At 40.5% G+C, this 13,753-nt stretch overlaps 1 protein-coding gene across 4 annotated transcripts in view; it reads right to left on the reverse strand.

Moving 5' to 3' along the window:
- The window catches only part of EDRF1 (erythroid differentiation regulatory factor 1), a 42,877-nt gene extending 29,194 nt beyond the window's left edge, over positions 1–13,683 (reverse strand). For 3 of the 4 annotated variants that reach the window (XM_045068598.1, XM_045068597.1, XM_004751737.3), the window contains exons 1-12: positions 13,379–13,683; positions 12,180–12,388; positions 10,383–10,449; positions 9,593–9,718; positions 8,512–8,636; positions 8,124–8,280; positions 4,802–4,903; positions 4,415–4,536; positions 3,601–3,712; positions 688–835; positions 503–611; positions 96–207 (exon numbers count right to left, since the gene is read on the reverse strand). In XM_045068598.1, the coding sequence (XP_044924533.1) occupies positions 96–207; positions 503–611; positions 688–835; positions 3,601–3,712; positions 4,415–4,536; positions 4,802–4,903; positions 8,124–8,280; positions 8,512–8,636; positions 9,593–9,718; positions 10,383–10,449; positions 12,180–12,388; positions 13,379–13,486 (1,497 nt within the window). In that variant the 5' untranslated portion in view covers positions 13,487–13,683. The remainder of the gene's footprint in view (positions 1–95; positions 208–502; positions 612–687; positions 836–3,600; positions 3,713–4,414; positions 4,537–4,801; positions 4,904–8,123; positions 8,281–8,511; positions 8,637–9,592; positions 9,719–10,382; positions 10,450–12,179; positions 12,389–13,378) is intronic. The other variant, XM_004751739.3, reaches the window with a different exon arrangement.
- Between the last annotated feature and the right edge of the window lie 70 nt (positions 13,684–13,753).

Consider the following 13,753-nt stretch of genomic DNA (forward strand, 5'->3'; position numbering starts at 1 on the left):
CTAGGCAACAATCTTTCAAAATGCTAGAATATTTTAATTTTTTTTTTTTCAGAATGCTAGAATATTTTTAAAGAGCATATAAATGTTAATCTTACTTGAGGATGTCTGCTTTTGTCCAACAACTTAACACAATTAAGAAGCAACGTTCTAATAGTCCCGTAGTGTTTCTTATTTTGATTCTTCTTCATCATCATGTTGCAAGCAACCCTAAAAAAATGTTTATATCAACTTTACACCCCATTCCTCATTCTCTGCAAGACTCAAGCATAACCATGCCCTTCTTACCTTCCAATAAAATAAAGAATATAAGAAACAATACTGTATTTTAAAATATGGTATTTACTCCCCCCTCCCAAGTTGACTTTGGTACAGCCTGTAAACATATGCACTATACTTTGCTTCTTAAGCCACAAAAACCTAAGAGGTATTTAAAAGCTTTGACCTGGAATGTGTGGCTGTGCACTTTAAAATTTTCAGTAAGACGACTTCTTCAAGCACTCACTTATATAAGAGAATAGCCACCGGCATCGTGAACGGGTTTTGGTACTTGTCTTCAGTTTCTTCACAAAGAGTAGTGAGGTCATAAAGCTTCACTATATCACTGCCACTTGCTGAAAAGGAAAACAAATTTTAGATCATCAGGACCACTCCAATCAATTATTATTGTTCATTCAAGAAGGAATTTACCTTTAAACAGCCAATAGGTATGTCCCTCTTTCGTACAGTTAGATTTTAGAAATGATAAAATATTCTGTGCAATGTCTTTTATGACTTTCGTAGAAAAGTTCGAGTTTTCCAAATTGGGAATCTCTTCGGTTTTTATCATTTCATACTTCTGTAAAACACAGAAAGAATGCAGCTTCAGAGAAAACCTAGGCAGCAACTCTTCTCTATTTTGTTTTTAAGATTTTATTTATTTTTTATTTATTTGGCAGACAGAGATCACAAGTAGGCAGAGAGGCAGGCAGAGAGAGAGAGAGAGAGGAGGAAGCAGGCTCCCTGCTAAGCAGAGAGCCCGATGCGGAGTTCAATCCCAAGACCCTGGGATCATGACTGCGCTGAAGGCATAGGCTTTAACCCACTGAGTCACGCAGGCGCCCCCCTTCTCTTATTAAGAAGGAACCAAACATATAAACCCTGCCATCAGAGATCTATGCAGCCCCAAAGAGCTTAAACCGCTGGTTTTCAATCTTTTTAGTGCTCTAACATTTCAAAGGAATCTGACCCACCTGTCAGCAATGCTGTCAGCTTGCCACAGGAACAAGTCTCAAGAGAGAATCACCACCAATTTTAGGCACGATCCTGCTTCTGTTCTCATGTGGAACAGCTCATAGCATACAATTCCTTCTGTTCTACCTGGTGGTTTTCACCTGGGAGGGTGGCAGATGAAGGCAGACTTCACCCAGCTGCTTTCCCCCAGACACTAGACTCACTGGGCACGTCTCCCCAGTAGACACTACTCTTCCCTTGAGCTATGACTTGACTCCTTTCCAGAAACAGAACCAGGGACTGGAGGCAGCAACAAGAGTAGAGGCCACAGGGAAACCACTGCCACTACTTTTTTTCCACATTTTTTTTTTCTCGTTTGTCTTCTGTTCACACTTCCTTAAATGTCTCTTATCGCATTTGCTGAAAACTCTAAAAAACTCCAAGTGGATTGGAAAATAAGACCAAATAGTCTCCCCTAAGGTTGGTTTTCATCCTTGTTGGTTCATAGAAAGTCCGCATCTTAATTCCTTCCTTAAAACACTCCTCTCCTGGATTTTATACTGCACTATTTCAGGTCCCCTCCCCTTTCACCCACATGGGGAAAGGCTCCAACATTTGAGCTGAATAGATTCCCACTGTGATGGCGTCCAACAGTACCCGGGGAGAGACAGCACTCAGGTTACTTCTCTATCCCCATCTTCTCCAAAGCCTGCGACATCAAAATGCTCACAGGGACATTTCAGTGCTTTCCTCAAATGGAACACATGATGAAGACAGATCACCTTCCCTGCCTAAACCATTTCCAGGTCCCCATCTCAGGCAATGATACACCGCTTTTCTAGACCCTGAGCCCTGAAATTCCCTGTAATGCTACCACCCCCTCCAGCCACAGCCTCTCATTAAATGCTGTTTAGGGTAATGGTACAAAAGTGCTTCCCAACTAACAGTGCAAATCAGAATCTACAAAGCCTTTTCCTTTTTTAATTTTCTTTGACTGATACATAGATCCCACCTATCCTGATATACTAGGAAGCCAACCCAACTGTTTTTTTTAGAGAACAGGAGTGATTCTGATAAACACTGAAGGTTTAGAATCACTGGGTTGGAGTACAATGGTTAGAAGCACTGCCTCAGCGAGATACAGGTTCGAATACTGGCACCACCACTACTAGCAATGTAGTCCTGATCTTCAAGCTACCCTCTTTATCAAAAAGGAATACTGGCATTCCAGCAGCTAAGAAGATCAAGTAAGTAATGCATGTAAAGCACTTAGCAAAGTATCTGGAACAAAACAAGCACTCCATAAGCACTAACTCCTCCTTCTTATCATTGTCAATTCTTAGTACTTCCTCTGCAGTTTAAGTCCATCAGGTTACAAAAGTAGAGCAAGGCCCTCCCCAGGCTTCTTGTCTTAGGAGACCTCCATGGCATCTCCAGGCTAAGACTCGAAATAGTGAATTTCACCTCCCAGATGTAAAGCCTTCACAGATTCCAGATGACCAACTGAACTAAGCCCACACTTCCTTAGCTCAGCATCCTGGACTGAGCTATTTGACTCCAGGATAGCTATTTGAGCTATCCTGGACTCTGCATTATTTGACCTTGGCTTTTCTAATCTATTTGCTCTTCTGTCACATGAATCCCGTGTCCCTAGCTGTATTTGTTATCAATCCCCCCTTTATTTACTTACACTAGTCCTCTAACATTCATCTCTTGCTTTTGGAGAGGCTATCATTCAAGATTCCATTGAGAGGTCGCTACTTCCTCAAGTCTCTACAGATTAAAACAGAAGCGATCGCACCTTCCCTGACCACCCAGCTTTCCGTGGCTGTCCTGCCCTTCTAACAGATGGTCTCCTATCTTTCTCTTTGCACCATTATTGCCCACTAGTAGTTTACTTTTCTGGGTAGTGACCAAACTTTATTCTGTTTTCCCCCAACATTTATAATGAAGATAAAGTGCCTCATGACTAGAACAAGCTCATTAACAATATGCTTTGCAAACTATCGACTTCACACATTATTGTTATAGCCTTCCCTTAAGACTGCATATCTGGAGTACATATTCCGATACTGAACAGACACCTCCACTGTAGAAATATTTTTAGGTAATTACTATGAATGCATGGCATTAAAATCAAAGTTCTGTGCCTACAAATGTAGGTTGCAGTGTATTTATGACCTTCCTACAAATTACCTATATAACTACACTCCCGTAACATCTAGAATTTTGGTATCACCAACTCAAATGTGCAATCACTCAAATTTTCAGTTTATTCACAGCAATCTTCCTTGTTAAAAAGCCTAGTCTTTAAGGGCCTCAAGAACTTTGGTGAGGTACTCTCTGCACTGAGTTTCATTTGGGAGAAAAGTCACACCGCAGCTTACTTACCTGTACAATTCCATTTACGTGAAAACACATCACAAGTTCTGGTACGTTGCATATCAAGTTGTCCAACCAATAGTCAATCCCAGTTAGCACGTTAATTGGTTTGTTGTTGTCCCTAAAAATGCACATTTCCTGTGTTAGGCAGTTTAAGATGTTCTGCAATAAACCATCTGAGACTTATTTCCACCATTTGACCACTTTAACCTATACTCCCCAGGTGAAAAATGCCACACGCACTTTCTGATGAAATATGCACATGTAACACACAGTTCACATGGTGTGTTCTCCACCATGTTTCCGTAAGTTCTGCTTGAGTTTCTAACTGGACTCCACAGGAGTTCTCAGTAAGAGTAGAAGGAAGTGGGAAAGCAGATTACTGTGAGCCCACTGCCTGCTCCTCACACAACCGAAGGTGAAGGACTGACCACGTGTGATAATGCCCCCACTGGAGCCCCCACTGGCCCCCACACACCAACAGGCACAGCTGCAGCACCAAAGCAGCAAGTGCTCACAGTCAGCTAACAGGAAGCTGGTAAAACATCCCCTTAACTAATTAAATTCTATTATATTCTCACACATTGTGAATTCCGACACAAGATTAAGCCAGTGCAACAGATCTCTGACTCCATTCATTAAGGGCCTGAATGAAAACCCAACCTCAGGGCTTTCAGCATTTGCTGATAATAGCCCCTTCCTCACTCCTGCATGGATTTCAATTCATGGGGCAAGGAGAAAGGTGAAAAACCCAGGTGATGATTAACAGATTAAGTGAAAGCAGATAAAACACGGACTCTAAAGAAATACCATTCTGGTTTACCTGAGACGTAAGCTGACTGCTGGATACCTGCCTCCTCCAAATATAGGCATGTTGGAGCCAACTAACATATGGATATCCTCAAATGTCCATAAGATATTCCGAACAAAATCATTTTTAAGACCCTTTGATTAAAAATAAAATAAGAGAGGTTACTATGTAATATACAGGAGATCCATAATTTCCCCCCCATGATTCACAGAAATTCTAGAAAAAGGAAAGACAAAGAAGACATAGTAAATTAAGGTCACAGAGCTATAAGATCACAGAGATGTTTAGAAAGTGATTTTCAGGATCAAGTGGACTTATTTTCCCTACAAGTCCTAGCTTTTAAATGACAAAGCAGTCTGGGGATCAGGTGTCCCAATTTGGACACCACAGAAAGCGTACCTGACTGTTCTCCCCGTCATTGAATAAAGTAGTCAGGTTTTGTTCTTTGGGTGCTGAGGCCACATGCCCCAGTATGTATGAGGGTTCAAGAGGCTCACTTCCCTGTGAAAAGTGCAAGGATAAGGAATGACTCTGCTGCCGTAATTTCTCACAAATGGCCTACTTTTCTAGTATCCCCTAAACATTCAAAGCATAAACCTCAAATCTACTTTCCTGAATTTAGGGCTAATGTGCAAATCATGAACTCTCATCACCATGTGGCTTACTTCAGCTCTTAATTATCATAGCTATTCTAATAAGCTAATCACATTTAGATCTTACTCAAATAAAAAAGATTAAAGATTTTATTTTTAAGCTTTCAAAGTCTTGATTTTTTTTTTTCTTTTTTGGTTAAATCTGAATACCACTGCTATTTCAGCCCATGCCATCTCTACTGAATTAAAAAATTTCTAAGACATCTCAGGCATATTCTTTTTAATTTTCCTATATTTTTAAAAAGACTATTTTAAAGTACTCTCTACACCCAACATGGGGCTCGAACTTTCAAACCCAAGATCAAGAGTCACACACTCTACTGACTGAGCCAGTTGGGCACCCCCTGCCGTATTATTTTTGAGACATCGGTCATTAGAGCAGCCCCGAGGTCTGCCATTGTCCGACATGGGCTTCACAGAACACTAGTCCTTGGGGTACTCGGTGAAGACCTTCCAGAGGAAGTTTTGAAACCCTCTGTTCACTACGGGCTTGCTTTTGGACAGTAACAATGCTTATTACATTTTTAAAAAAGCCTCTAAAAGGTTCTGTAAGAGAAAAATCAACTTCTCCTCTGTAAAATCCAATGATCTCAAATTTATTTAATCTCAGAACACGTTTTATCCTTAATACATTCTGTGGAATATATTCTAGAAAGCACTTAAGGACGGGAACCTTTGACAATGAGTAAACTCAGTCAGTGTACCACTCAAATTTCCAACCATCAGGGACAGTTGCCTTAAGAAACATCACTTTATGCTGTGAAGTGCGTAAACCTGGCAATTCACAGACTTGTACCCCTGGGGCTAATAATACACTATATGTTTATTTTTAAAAAAATTATTTAAAAAAAAAAGAAACATCACCTTAAACTTTCAATCCCAAGATCAGTATGTGTGTGTGCACATGTGCACAGCTAATTCCATCCATCTCTTACTTCCCAACCTCTGCACATGCTAACAGGCTCAGCCCCTGCCTGGGAAGTGAGCAGGTCGGCTGCAAGTACAGTGGGGATGGGGGTGGCGGGAGATCTCCAGTGCTTTTGCTGTCTTGTAGTCTCCTTAAAGAGTCCCACTAGAAAGCCAAGCTTTATTATTTTATTTCTTTGTACAGACAAGGTATCAACCTGTGGACCAAATCCCCAAACTGTACTTGTGAGGTAGCAGCTTTAGTGAGTCTGGGCTCTGGGTTACAATGTTGTCAGTAAAAGTCCGCTCCAAGGCCAACCACAGACATCTACAGAAACTGTTGCTGCTTAACACAGGCCTCAAACTAGCAAGGTTAGTTTTGGGAATAAGAATTCACGAGGTAACAGAGTGCACAATAATCTCCAAATCTGACATGCAAGCAGTATAATGTTATATAAAATACTCTGTCAAAGAAGATTTCTTTTTATGGCAGGCTAGCTCTGCTTAGGACCATGCCATCGCTCTGACAAGCCCACTGCTTACAAGGCCGTTCTAGACATGTGGGTGTGCATGGATGCAGTGGAGTACTGTGTCAGAAGTCTGGAAGCTCAGGGTGTAAATCCTCAGATCTCCCCAGTGGTGGGACCATGAGCAAACATCTACTCTTTGTGAACTTCAGTTTACTGACTTATAAAATGGTACTGAATACATATACAGACCCAAGGAGGAAAACAAATGTATACGTACACATATACACAGACACGGCTTAAAGTACGTGGCATAAAAGGCATTATATAGACACCAGCTTACTTCCTCCACATACAATTCTACAGATTCACAAAAGCCTCCTTTAGTGCTTTTTCATAGTAAGCACTAAACAGGATAGGAACAGAATAATAAGGCTGCAAGATGAGCAGATAGGTGGCAGGAGATTCGTATTTCTGTTATGTGGTCTTTTTGTAATACGTGGGTTTTGAAGTCAAGGAATACTAAATAAATTTTTTAAAATGCCATTAATGCAATATAATCACATACAGGGAAGTGCATAAAATGAATCATACACAGCGAAATGACTAATTACAAAGCAAATTATCCATGTGATCATCACCCCGGTCACGACACTGGACCCTGCTAGCACCCAGCACCCATGCCCCTTCTTATTCTCACAACACCCACCCCTCCTGGAGGTGAGCACTATGTGAACCTGCGTGGTAATTACTTCCTTCTTTTTCACTACAGCTTTCCTAACCTGGGAAAAAATTTAATCTCATTATATAGCTTAATAAGCTTTCTCTATCTCAAAACCTACTAAAACTAAAATCAAGTTAAATGCATTTGCCTCCTATAATCCTAGTTTGTGAGGACAGCAACAATCTGGACAAATAATGTTCAATATGTGAGAACACACAGCTAGAGGAAAAACACAATTAACCAAAGATCTTATTTTTATCTTCGACTCTGTCAATATGTTTTCCTAAAAACAGATATGCATAAATTTACATAGATTCAGTTACTTTACTCTTTGATAGACACAGTAAAGACAAAAACTAAACAAGAAATAAGAAAAAGACCAAGAATACAACAGACCAAACAGATATACTACTCTTTCTTCCTTTCTAAAAACTTTACAATATTAATGTGGGTTAAGTCTCAGACACTTCATCCAGAAAATCTTAAGGGCAATTTTAGGCTTAACAATAAAAAAATTAAGGTAAGAAGGTCAGTACTACGTTACAAACAGGCCTATGAGTCTCAGTATTTGATAGGCATTCACTGTAAGTCTAAAGCTTAAAATAGTTTCTATCACAGTATTATATAATAGTCTTATGACTTCAAGGAAATAATCAGCATTGATAAGAGGCATTAAATAGACACTAGCTTATTAAAAAGACACCACAGACCTGGTTAATGACACCTATTAAATAGACACCATAGACCAATGTGTTTACACTGGTAAGCTATTTTGAATGCCAGTAAAAATCTTTAAATACTTCAAATTAATTTTAAAAACATTATCTAGCTATTCATAATATTTTCTACAAATCCTATTTTGAAAATTTTTAATAACGTATTTTTTACTCCTATTCTTCCATTTTTAACAAGATCACTTGTTTTGTCTTCTTAAAGGAGTTTACTGAATTAACATCTAAGTACTAACTAACCTGACTGGAAGCACTGGGGTCTTCAGAAACTGAAGAAGGCATTTCAAAGGGGGCGGGCCACGAAGCCCCATCCGAATCATTTGTCTGATCTGAACTGGATGATTCCTGCTGTTCTGCAGCAGATGGGACAGGCTGAGCGGCTCCATCACCATTGATACTGGCCAAACCAGAAACAAAAACATCACATTGTTACTAAAGTTAACTTTATGTGACAGTCCACCAGTTTTTTAAAACTAAATTCCATATCAACTATAAATCTTATTTTAAAAAGGAACAGAAGACATTGAAATATCAATAGTTACACAACTTACTTTTACTAGCTTAAATTTCAATTTCAGAATAGAATTTCATCTTCCTAAAGATAAAAAATAAACAAGTAGCCAAGTACCTGTAATATAAAAACTTGGAAAGAATAGCTTTCTGATACCAGTGTTCTTTGCTTTTCTTCTTCCTCTGCCACTTCTGGTCAATGAGTCTTTGATAAAACTCTTTCAGCCATGTCCAATCACCAGTCTGAGTAACAAAAGAAAATGATAAATACAACAAACCTGTAATCAAAACATTTGTTACCCTCTCCTCTTTTACAAAAAATGCTCTATTTTAAAAATACTATTTCATAAACACATACTCAAACACTATCATTCTTGACTTAATCCCTTTCACCTCTTTGGGGAAATCTGTCTTCCTCTTCTCCTTGAGCCAGGCTAAGAGAAGTGGTTTTTCTTTCTAACATGTTCCTTGGCACCTGGAAGAAGCCCCAATATGCCTATCATATTGAAATTATCTGTGTTTATAACGCCAAAACTATAAGCTGCCAGGAAAGAAGGACTTGTGATTTACTCATTGTCACATCCTAAGAGCTTGACCAGTGACAAGCATACATACACTGTGACCTGCCAACACTCCCCAGTGAGAGTACAGAAATGGAGAGTAAGCCTTGAGACACTGAAACGTAGTTGTTAACACTTTTCAAAAAAGTATCCATCACCAACACACGGTGGGGAGGGGAGTGGGGAAGTCATTTACCAAAATGCAGTTTGAGAAGTTCTGCTTTAAGTGAACCAATTAATACTAATAACCATGTATTCACAGGAATTATTTCTAACATCTTTCACATTTTCTGGCAGTTATGTTTCAAGAGAATCTCTTTAATGGAGACACCGAAGAATTTTTCAAAAAAGTCAACAATCCCCTAAGATTTCTGATTTTTCACAACTTTCTCCATTGGTTTCATCCTTTTCTTTGCAAGAATCCTGGCTGTTGGTTAGAAATAAGTTTCTTCCCTACTCACTCTGTTTTCTATTTTTTTTAAATTAAAACTTCTTTATATTCCCGAGCCATCTAATTTCTCAGTTGCTGAACTGCTGAACCACGTTTCCGCTTCAGTCTTTCTTTGAAATGATATTTCTAGTCCCCTTAAGTTGTTAAAATAGTGCTTAAATGGTTGTGTTTCCACCAAAAGTTAGTACCTGAGATGATCTCATGAAGAGTTCCTGAATGTCTAACTCATCGAGTAAGAGAGTCCTTCCTATGCGGTGGACGGCCATGCTTACATGGGACTTGCTGTAGGGAATCTTCAGGAGCTTTTTTATGTTCTTTAAAAAATTAAGAGGAAAACCAGTTTAAAAAGACCTTTTTAGTGTCACCCGAACTCTTTCAAATTTTAACTTCATTCAATTTTAAAGCATAAGAAACTTTATTTTCCTAAGGTTATATAAACTACCGTACACAAAGAGCTAAACACAAACACATGGAGGACAAAACTTTAAAACCAGAATCACCTACACTTTAGCAGTCATCCTATTTTAATGTAAATGGTGGACACACATTTATTTTTACACTATGGAATTTCCTAAAAAGTTAAGTGTGTACAGGTCATTTTTGCACTGACCCAGGCTTTTAGCATATCAGATATCTAAAACTGACCAACTAAGGAGCAAAAGATTTTGCCTTAAGTATCATTTCTAATTCTCAATTGGAAACATTATATAAATCATCCCAAACCTTTCAATGACTTGTAATTGCTATTATTAAAAAACAACCACCAATATTAATTACTATCACTGCCTGTGTTTTGGGTGTCACTCCTTCCTTTTTGAAAGGAGATGTGGAAGAGTGTTACTTTATAGCACAAAAGGTATTCGATAATCAGACAGTTGAATCTTATTTCATCAGCAATTTTTTAAGACTCCAGAACAGAGAATGTTATAAATCCCTAACATAAACACCCCAATTACATTCTCCAATAAGCACACTTACTTCAGAGTCAGAGACAACGTCCACATCGTTTCCCACAGAATCAATAAAGTCGTATGCCATACCAAAGCTAATGAAGGGAACAAAGGCCACAAAGGTCATGCTCATAATGAAACAAGTAGAGTTTATGAATACACTATTCCATCAGCTCCAGGATACCCATTTTCCACATTCTTACATCTCTGCAATCAATATGCCTATCAACAATAGAGTTGAATTTTTTCTTTCTTCATGGTACAAAAATTTAAATCAATCACATCTTTAATTTGATAAAACAAATTAATAATCATTAGACACAATTAATAGGAAGCATCCAGAATTTAAAAATTAACAATTACTTTCTTTTTTTGTAATTACAAATCCCCCCCAAAAAATCTCCAAGAGAAACCAGTTTAAGATATTACACTTTTTAGGTGAAGAGATAAGAAAAATAAAAGCAGAAACATTTATCAGGATTTTAGTCTCTAGGACTGTGCTGCTAGTTCATATACTACACTTTTAGGGAAAAAAAAAAGAACATGACCTCAATTCAGCCTGAAGGAAAAAAGAAAAAAAATGTTGTGTCAGGTGCCACGTGAGGCATGTCTACAATCTCTAAGCCTGAAAAGTGGCTGATGTCACCATTTTCCAGTCAGTAAATGGCAGAGGATTAGAACATTTACCTAGGGCTGCCTCACTTCAAAGCATGCTCTGATGATTGCCCACGCAGGCTAAGCAAGTTACTTAGCTTTTCTAAGTCTCAGTTCTCCCACATGGAAAATTAGTTAACAGAACCTAACTCAAAGGGTTGTTGTGAGAAGTCAATGAGATAAACATATAAAGTACTTGGCACACGTTTGCACAAATGTAACAATGTAACTAAAATTTAAATGACTTTACAATATTTAATTTAGTTGACTGATAACTGATTAAGCCATTCTTCTAAAAGAAAGTATCTTCTAAAAGAAAATATCTGGACTATCTCCAACTTTTTGCTAGTATAACTAATGCTACAAACAACATTATGCAAATATGATTTTTACCTTTGGAAGCATTAGGAGAATGTCTAAGCTACTAACTCATTAGCTTTTAACCTATTTATGGCTCTTGCTAGGTTATGTGGACATATTTTAGGTTCAGTCATACAGAGGGAAAAAAAGAGTATCCTACACATTAAATCATCTACAAGATTATGAATGTTAGTATATGTTTCTCTGTAAGAACCCAGGCCACTCTCTCACACTTAAATACCACCAGCAGAACTTCCAGCAACTGTCTCAGCAAGTGTCCGAGTCAAGGGTGGTATAAGTCACTGAAAAATGTTCGGTTTCTGTATCAGGCTTTTTCAGATGAAATCATCCACCACCATTTAATGAAAAACTCTACAGGGCAGATTCCATAGTGTTAAGGTTCTCCTCCTCCTGTGCCACCCTGATTCTTTGTATTCATATACTCAAAAGATACCGATTGGCTAAAAACTGAATGATACCCGGATTGAATTTAAATGGTCAAAAGTGGGAAAAAAAAAAAAAAAAAAAAAAAAAAAAAGAAAAAAAAGAAAAGAAAAAAAAAAAAAAGAAAAAAAAATAAATAAATGGTCAAAACTCAGCTTTGTTAATAAACAGGCTGCAGACCTGAAAGAAGCACATGCACCTGACGTCTTCACATGAGAATACAATCCCACTGTGGGGGGAAGGGACTTTGAAAGTCAACCTTTTTCTCAAGAGAAATCTCACCAAGATGGTGAGCAAACATCAGAGTCTGGGGGCTGGCAGGGAGGCTGTCGCGAGTCAGGAAAAAATGTCACTGACGGGTATTTACCTTGAAAATGGCTTGCTCTTCTTACTATTGCCAAGAATGGTAGTTCCTGCCGGCCCTAGTTTGGCACTCTCTCTTAACCAGTTGGCAGGTGGGAGTTTCAAGTCTGTTTTCTCTTCAAGGCGTGCAAATGCTGTTCGAGGAGGGGCAGAAGAGTATTTCACCACAGCTCGGCTCTTCACTTCATTGCCTCCAAGAAATAAAGCTGATCCCTAATTAACACATTGAACGAAACTTTAATAACATTGCTAGAAATTTAAAATACCACCTTTATAAAAAGAAAAAAAAAACCCACATCAGGCTTCACAGGAATATATGCCACACCCTTCCAACAGCAATAAACGCAAGCATATACTGTCACATTTACTTAGCTCTTTTTCACACACGTTCAAAGAAAAACACGAGTCAGGAAGCGCAATGTTTATGGTGATCAGCTAAGACAGTGGACAAGCAGAAGCCAAGGACAGTCAATAGAATCCCCAAATGCAAAATTTGGCAAAAGCCTCTGTTTGTTATTAAAGATGAACTATTTTAATTTCAGTAACATATCATTTAGAATGTCTTTTGTGGTAGGATATCTGCGGCGGTTTTGTTTTTAAGCAACCTCTACGCCCATCGTGCGGCTTGAACTCACGACCAGGAATCCCTCGTTCCACTAACTCAGCCAGCCCGGCGCCTCTCGGGCGTTCCGGTTTTCAAGCAAACGATGAGGAGCTGGTTCGCTGGGAGCCTCCGCCTTCACTGCAAGGCGCTGGAGGCGCCTCACACTCCTCACCTGCACACCCCCGAGCAAGCTCGGTGTGCGAGTTCACGATCGCAGCCTTCCCCCCAGTCCCTTCTCGGCCGGGCAAATACTAGGAACCCTTCAAGGGTTACCTGGACCCCGTTTCGCTGGGCGCCCCCCGGCACCCGCTCTTCTCCCCGCAGCTCTGCACGACTGTGCCACACTGTGGAGCCACGCATTCCCGCTCCGGGACGGCCGCTCGTCGGGTATAACCGAGTGGGAAGCCAGAACTGCCTTTGACACGAGTGACTTGGATGCAAATACCCGAGCGCCAGGTCATCGACACGGGGGCTTCCCCTCCGGCTGGCGGACTGCCCGGGAGACGCACAGCAGCCACCGGGAACCGTAACATGACCCCCTCGCCGAGCGGGCCCGCAGCCCCCGGAGCCCTGCAGGTCCAGCCCCGGGACCGACTCACCTGTGCAGAAGGTTCCTCGGATTCTCCCTGGGACAGGAGGCTGAGCCCTTCCCGAGCAGCGGCCCCGGCCGGCGGAGACTCCGCTCCACCCTCCTTGGAGTCCCCCATCACCTCGGCCCGGGGCAGACGAGGCGGAACGGGATCCGAGGAGGCGCGACAGAAACCGGGCCCAGCGGCGCCGCAGCGCAGCGAAGCAAGCGCCAGAGACGCCCCCGCTCACGGAGCTTCCGGTCTATGACCGGAAGGAGGCGCGGTGACGCGCTCAAATCTCGCGATCTTTGTGCCAGAGGCCCGGCCCCGTCTTCCCCGGTGGAAGCCACCTTCGCGGCGGCGGCAGGAGGTGTAGTGCGCCTGCGCCTGCGCCGGACGGAGGCT

This window comes from Mustela putorius, unplaced genomic scaffold, assembly GCF_011764305.1.
Source record: "Mustela putorius furo isolate JIRA1106 unplaced genomic scaffold, ASM1176430v1.1 tig00003909_pilon_pilon_pilon, whole genome shotgun sequence".
Classification (NCBI taxonomy): Eukaryota; Metazoa; Chordata; class Mammalia; order Carnivora; family Mustelidae; genus Mustela; species Mustela putorius.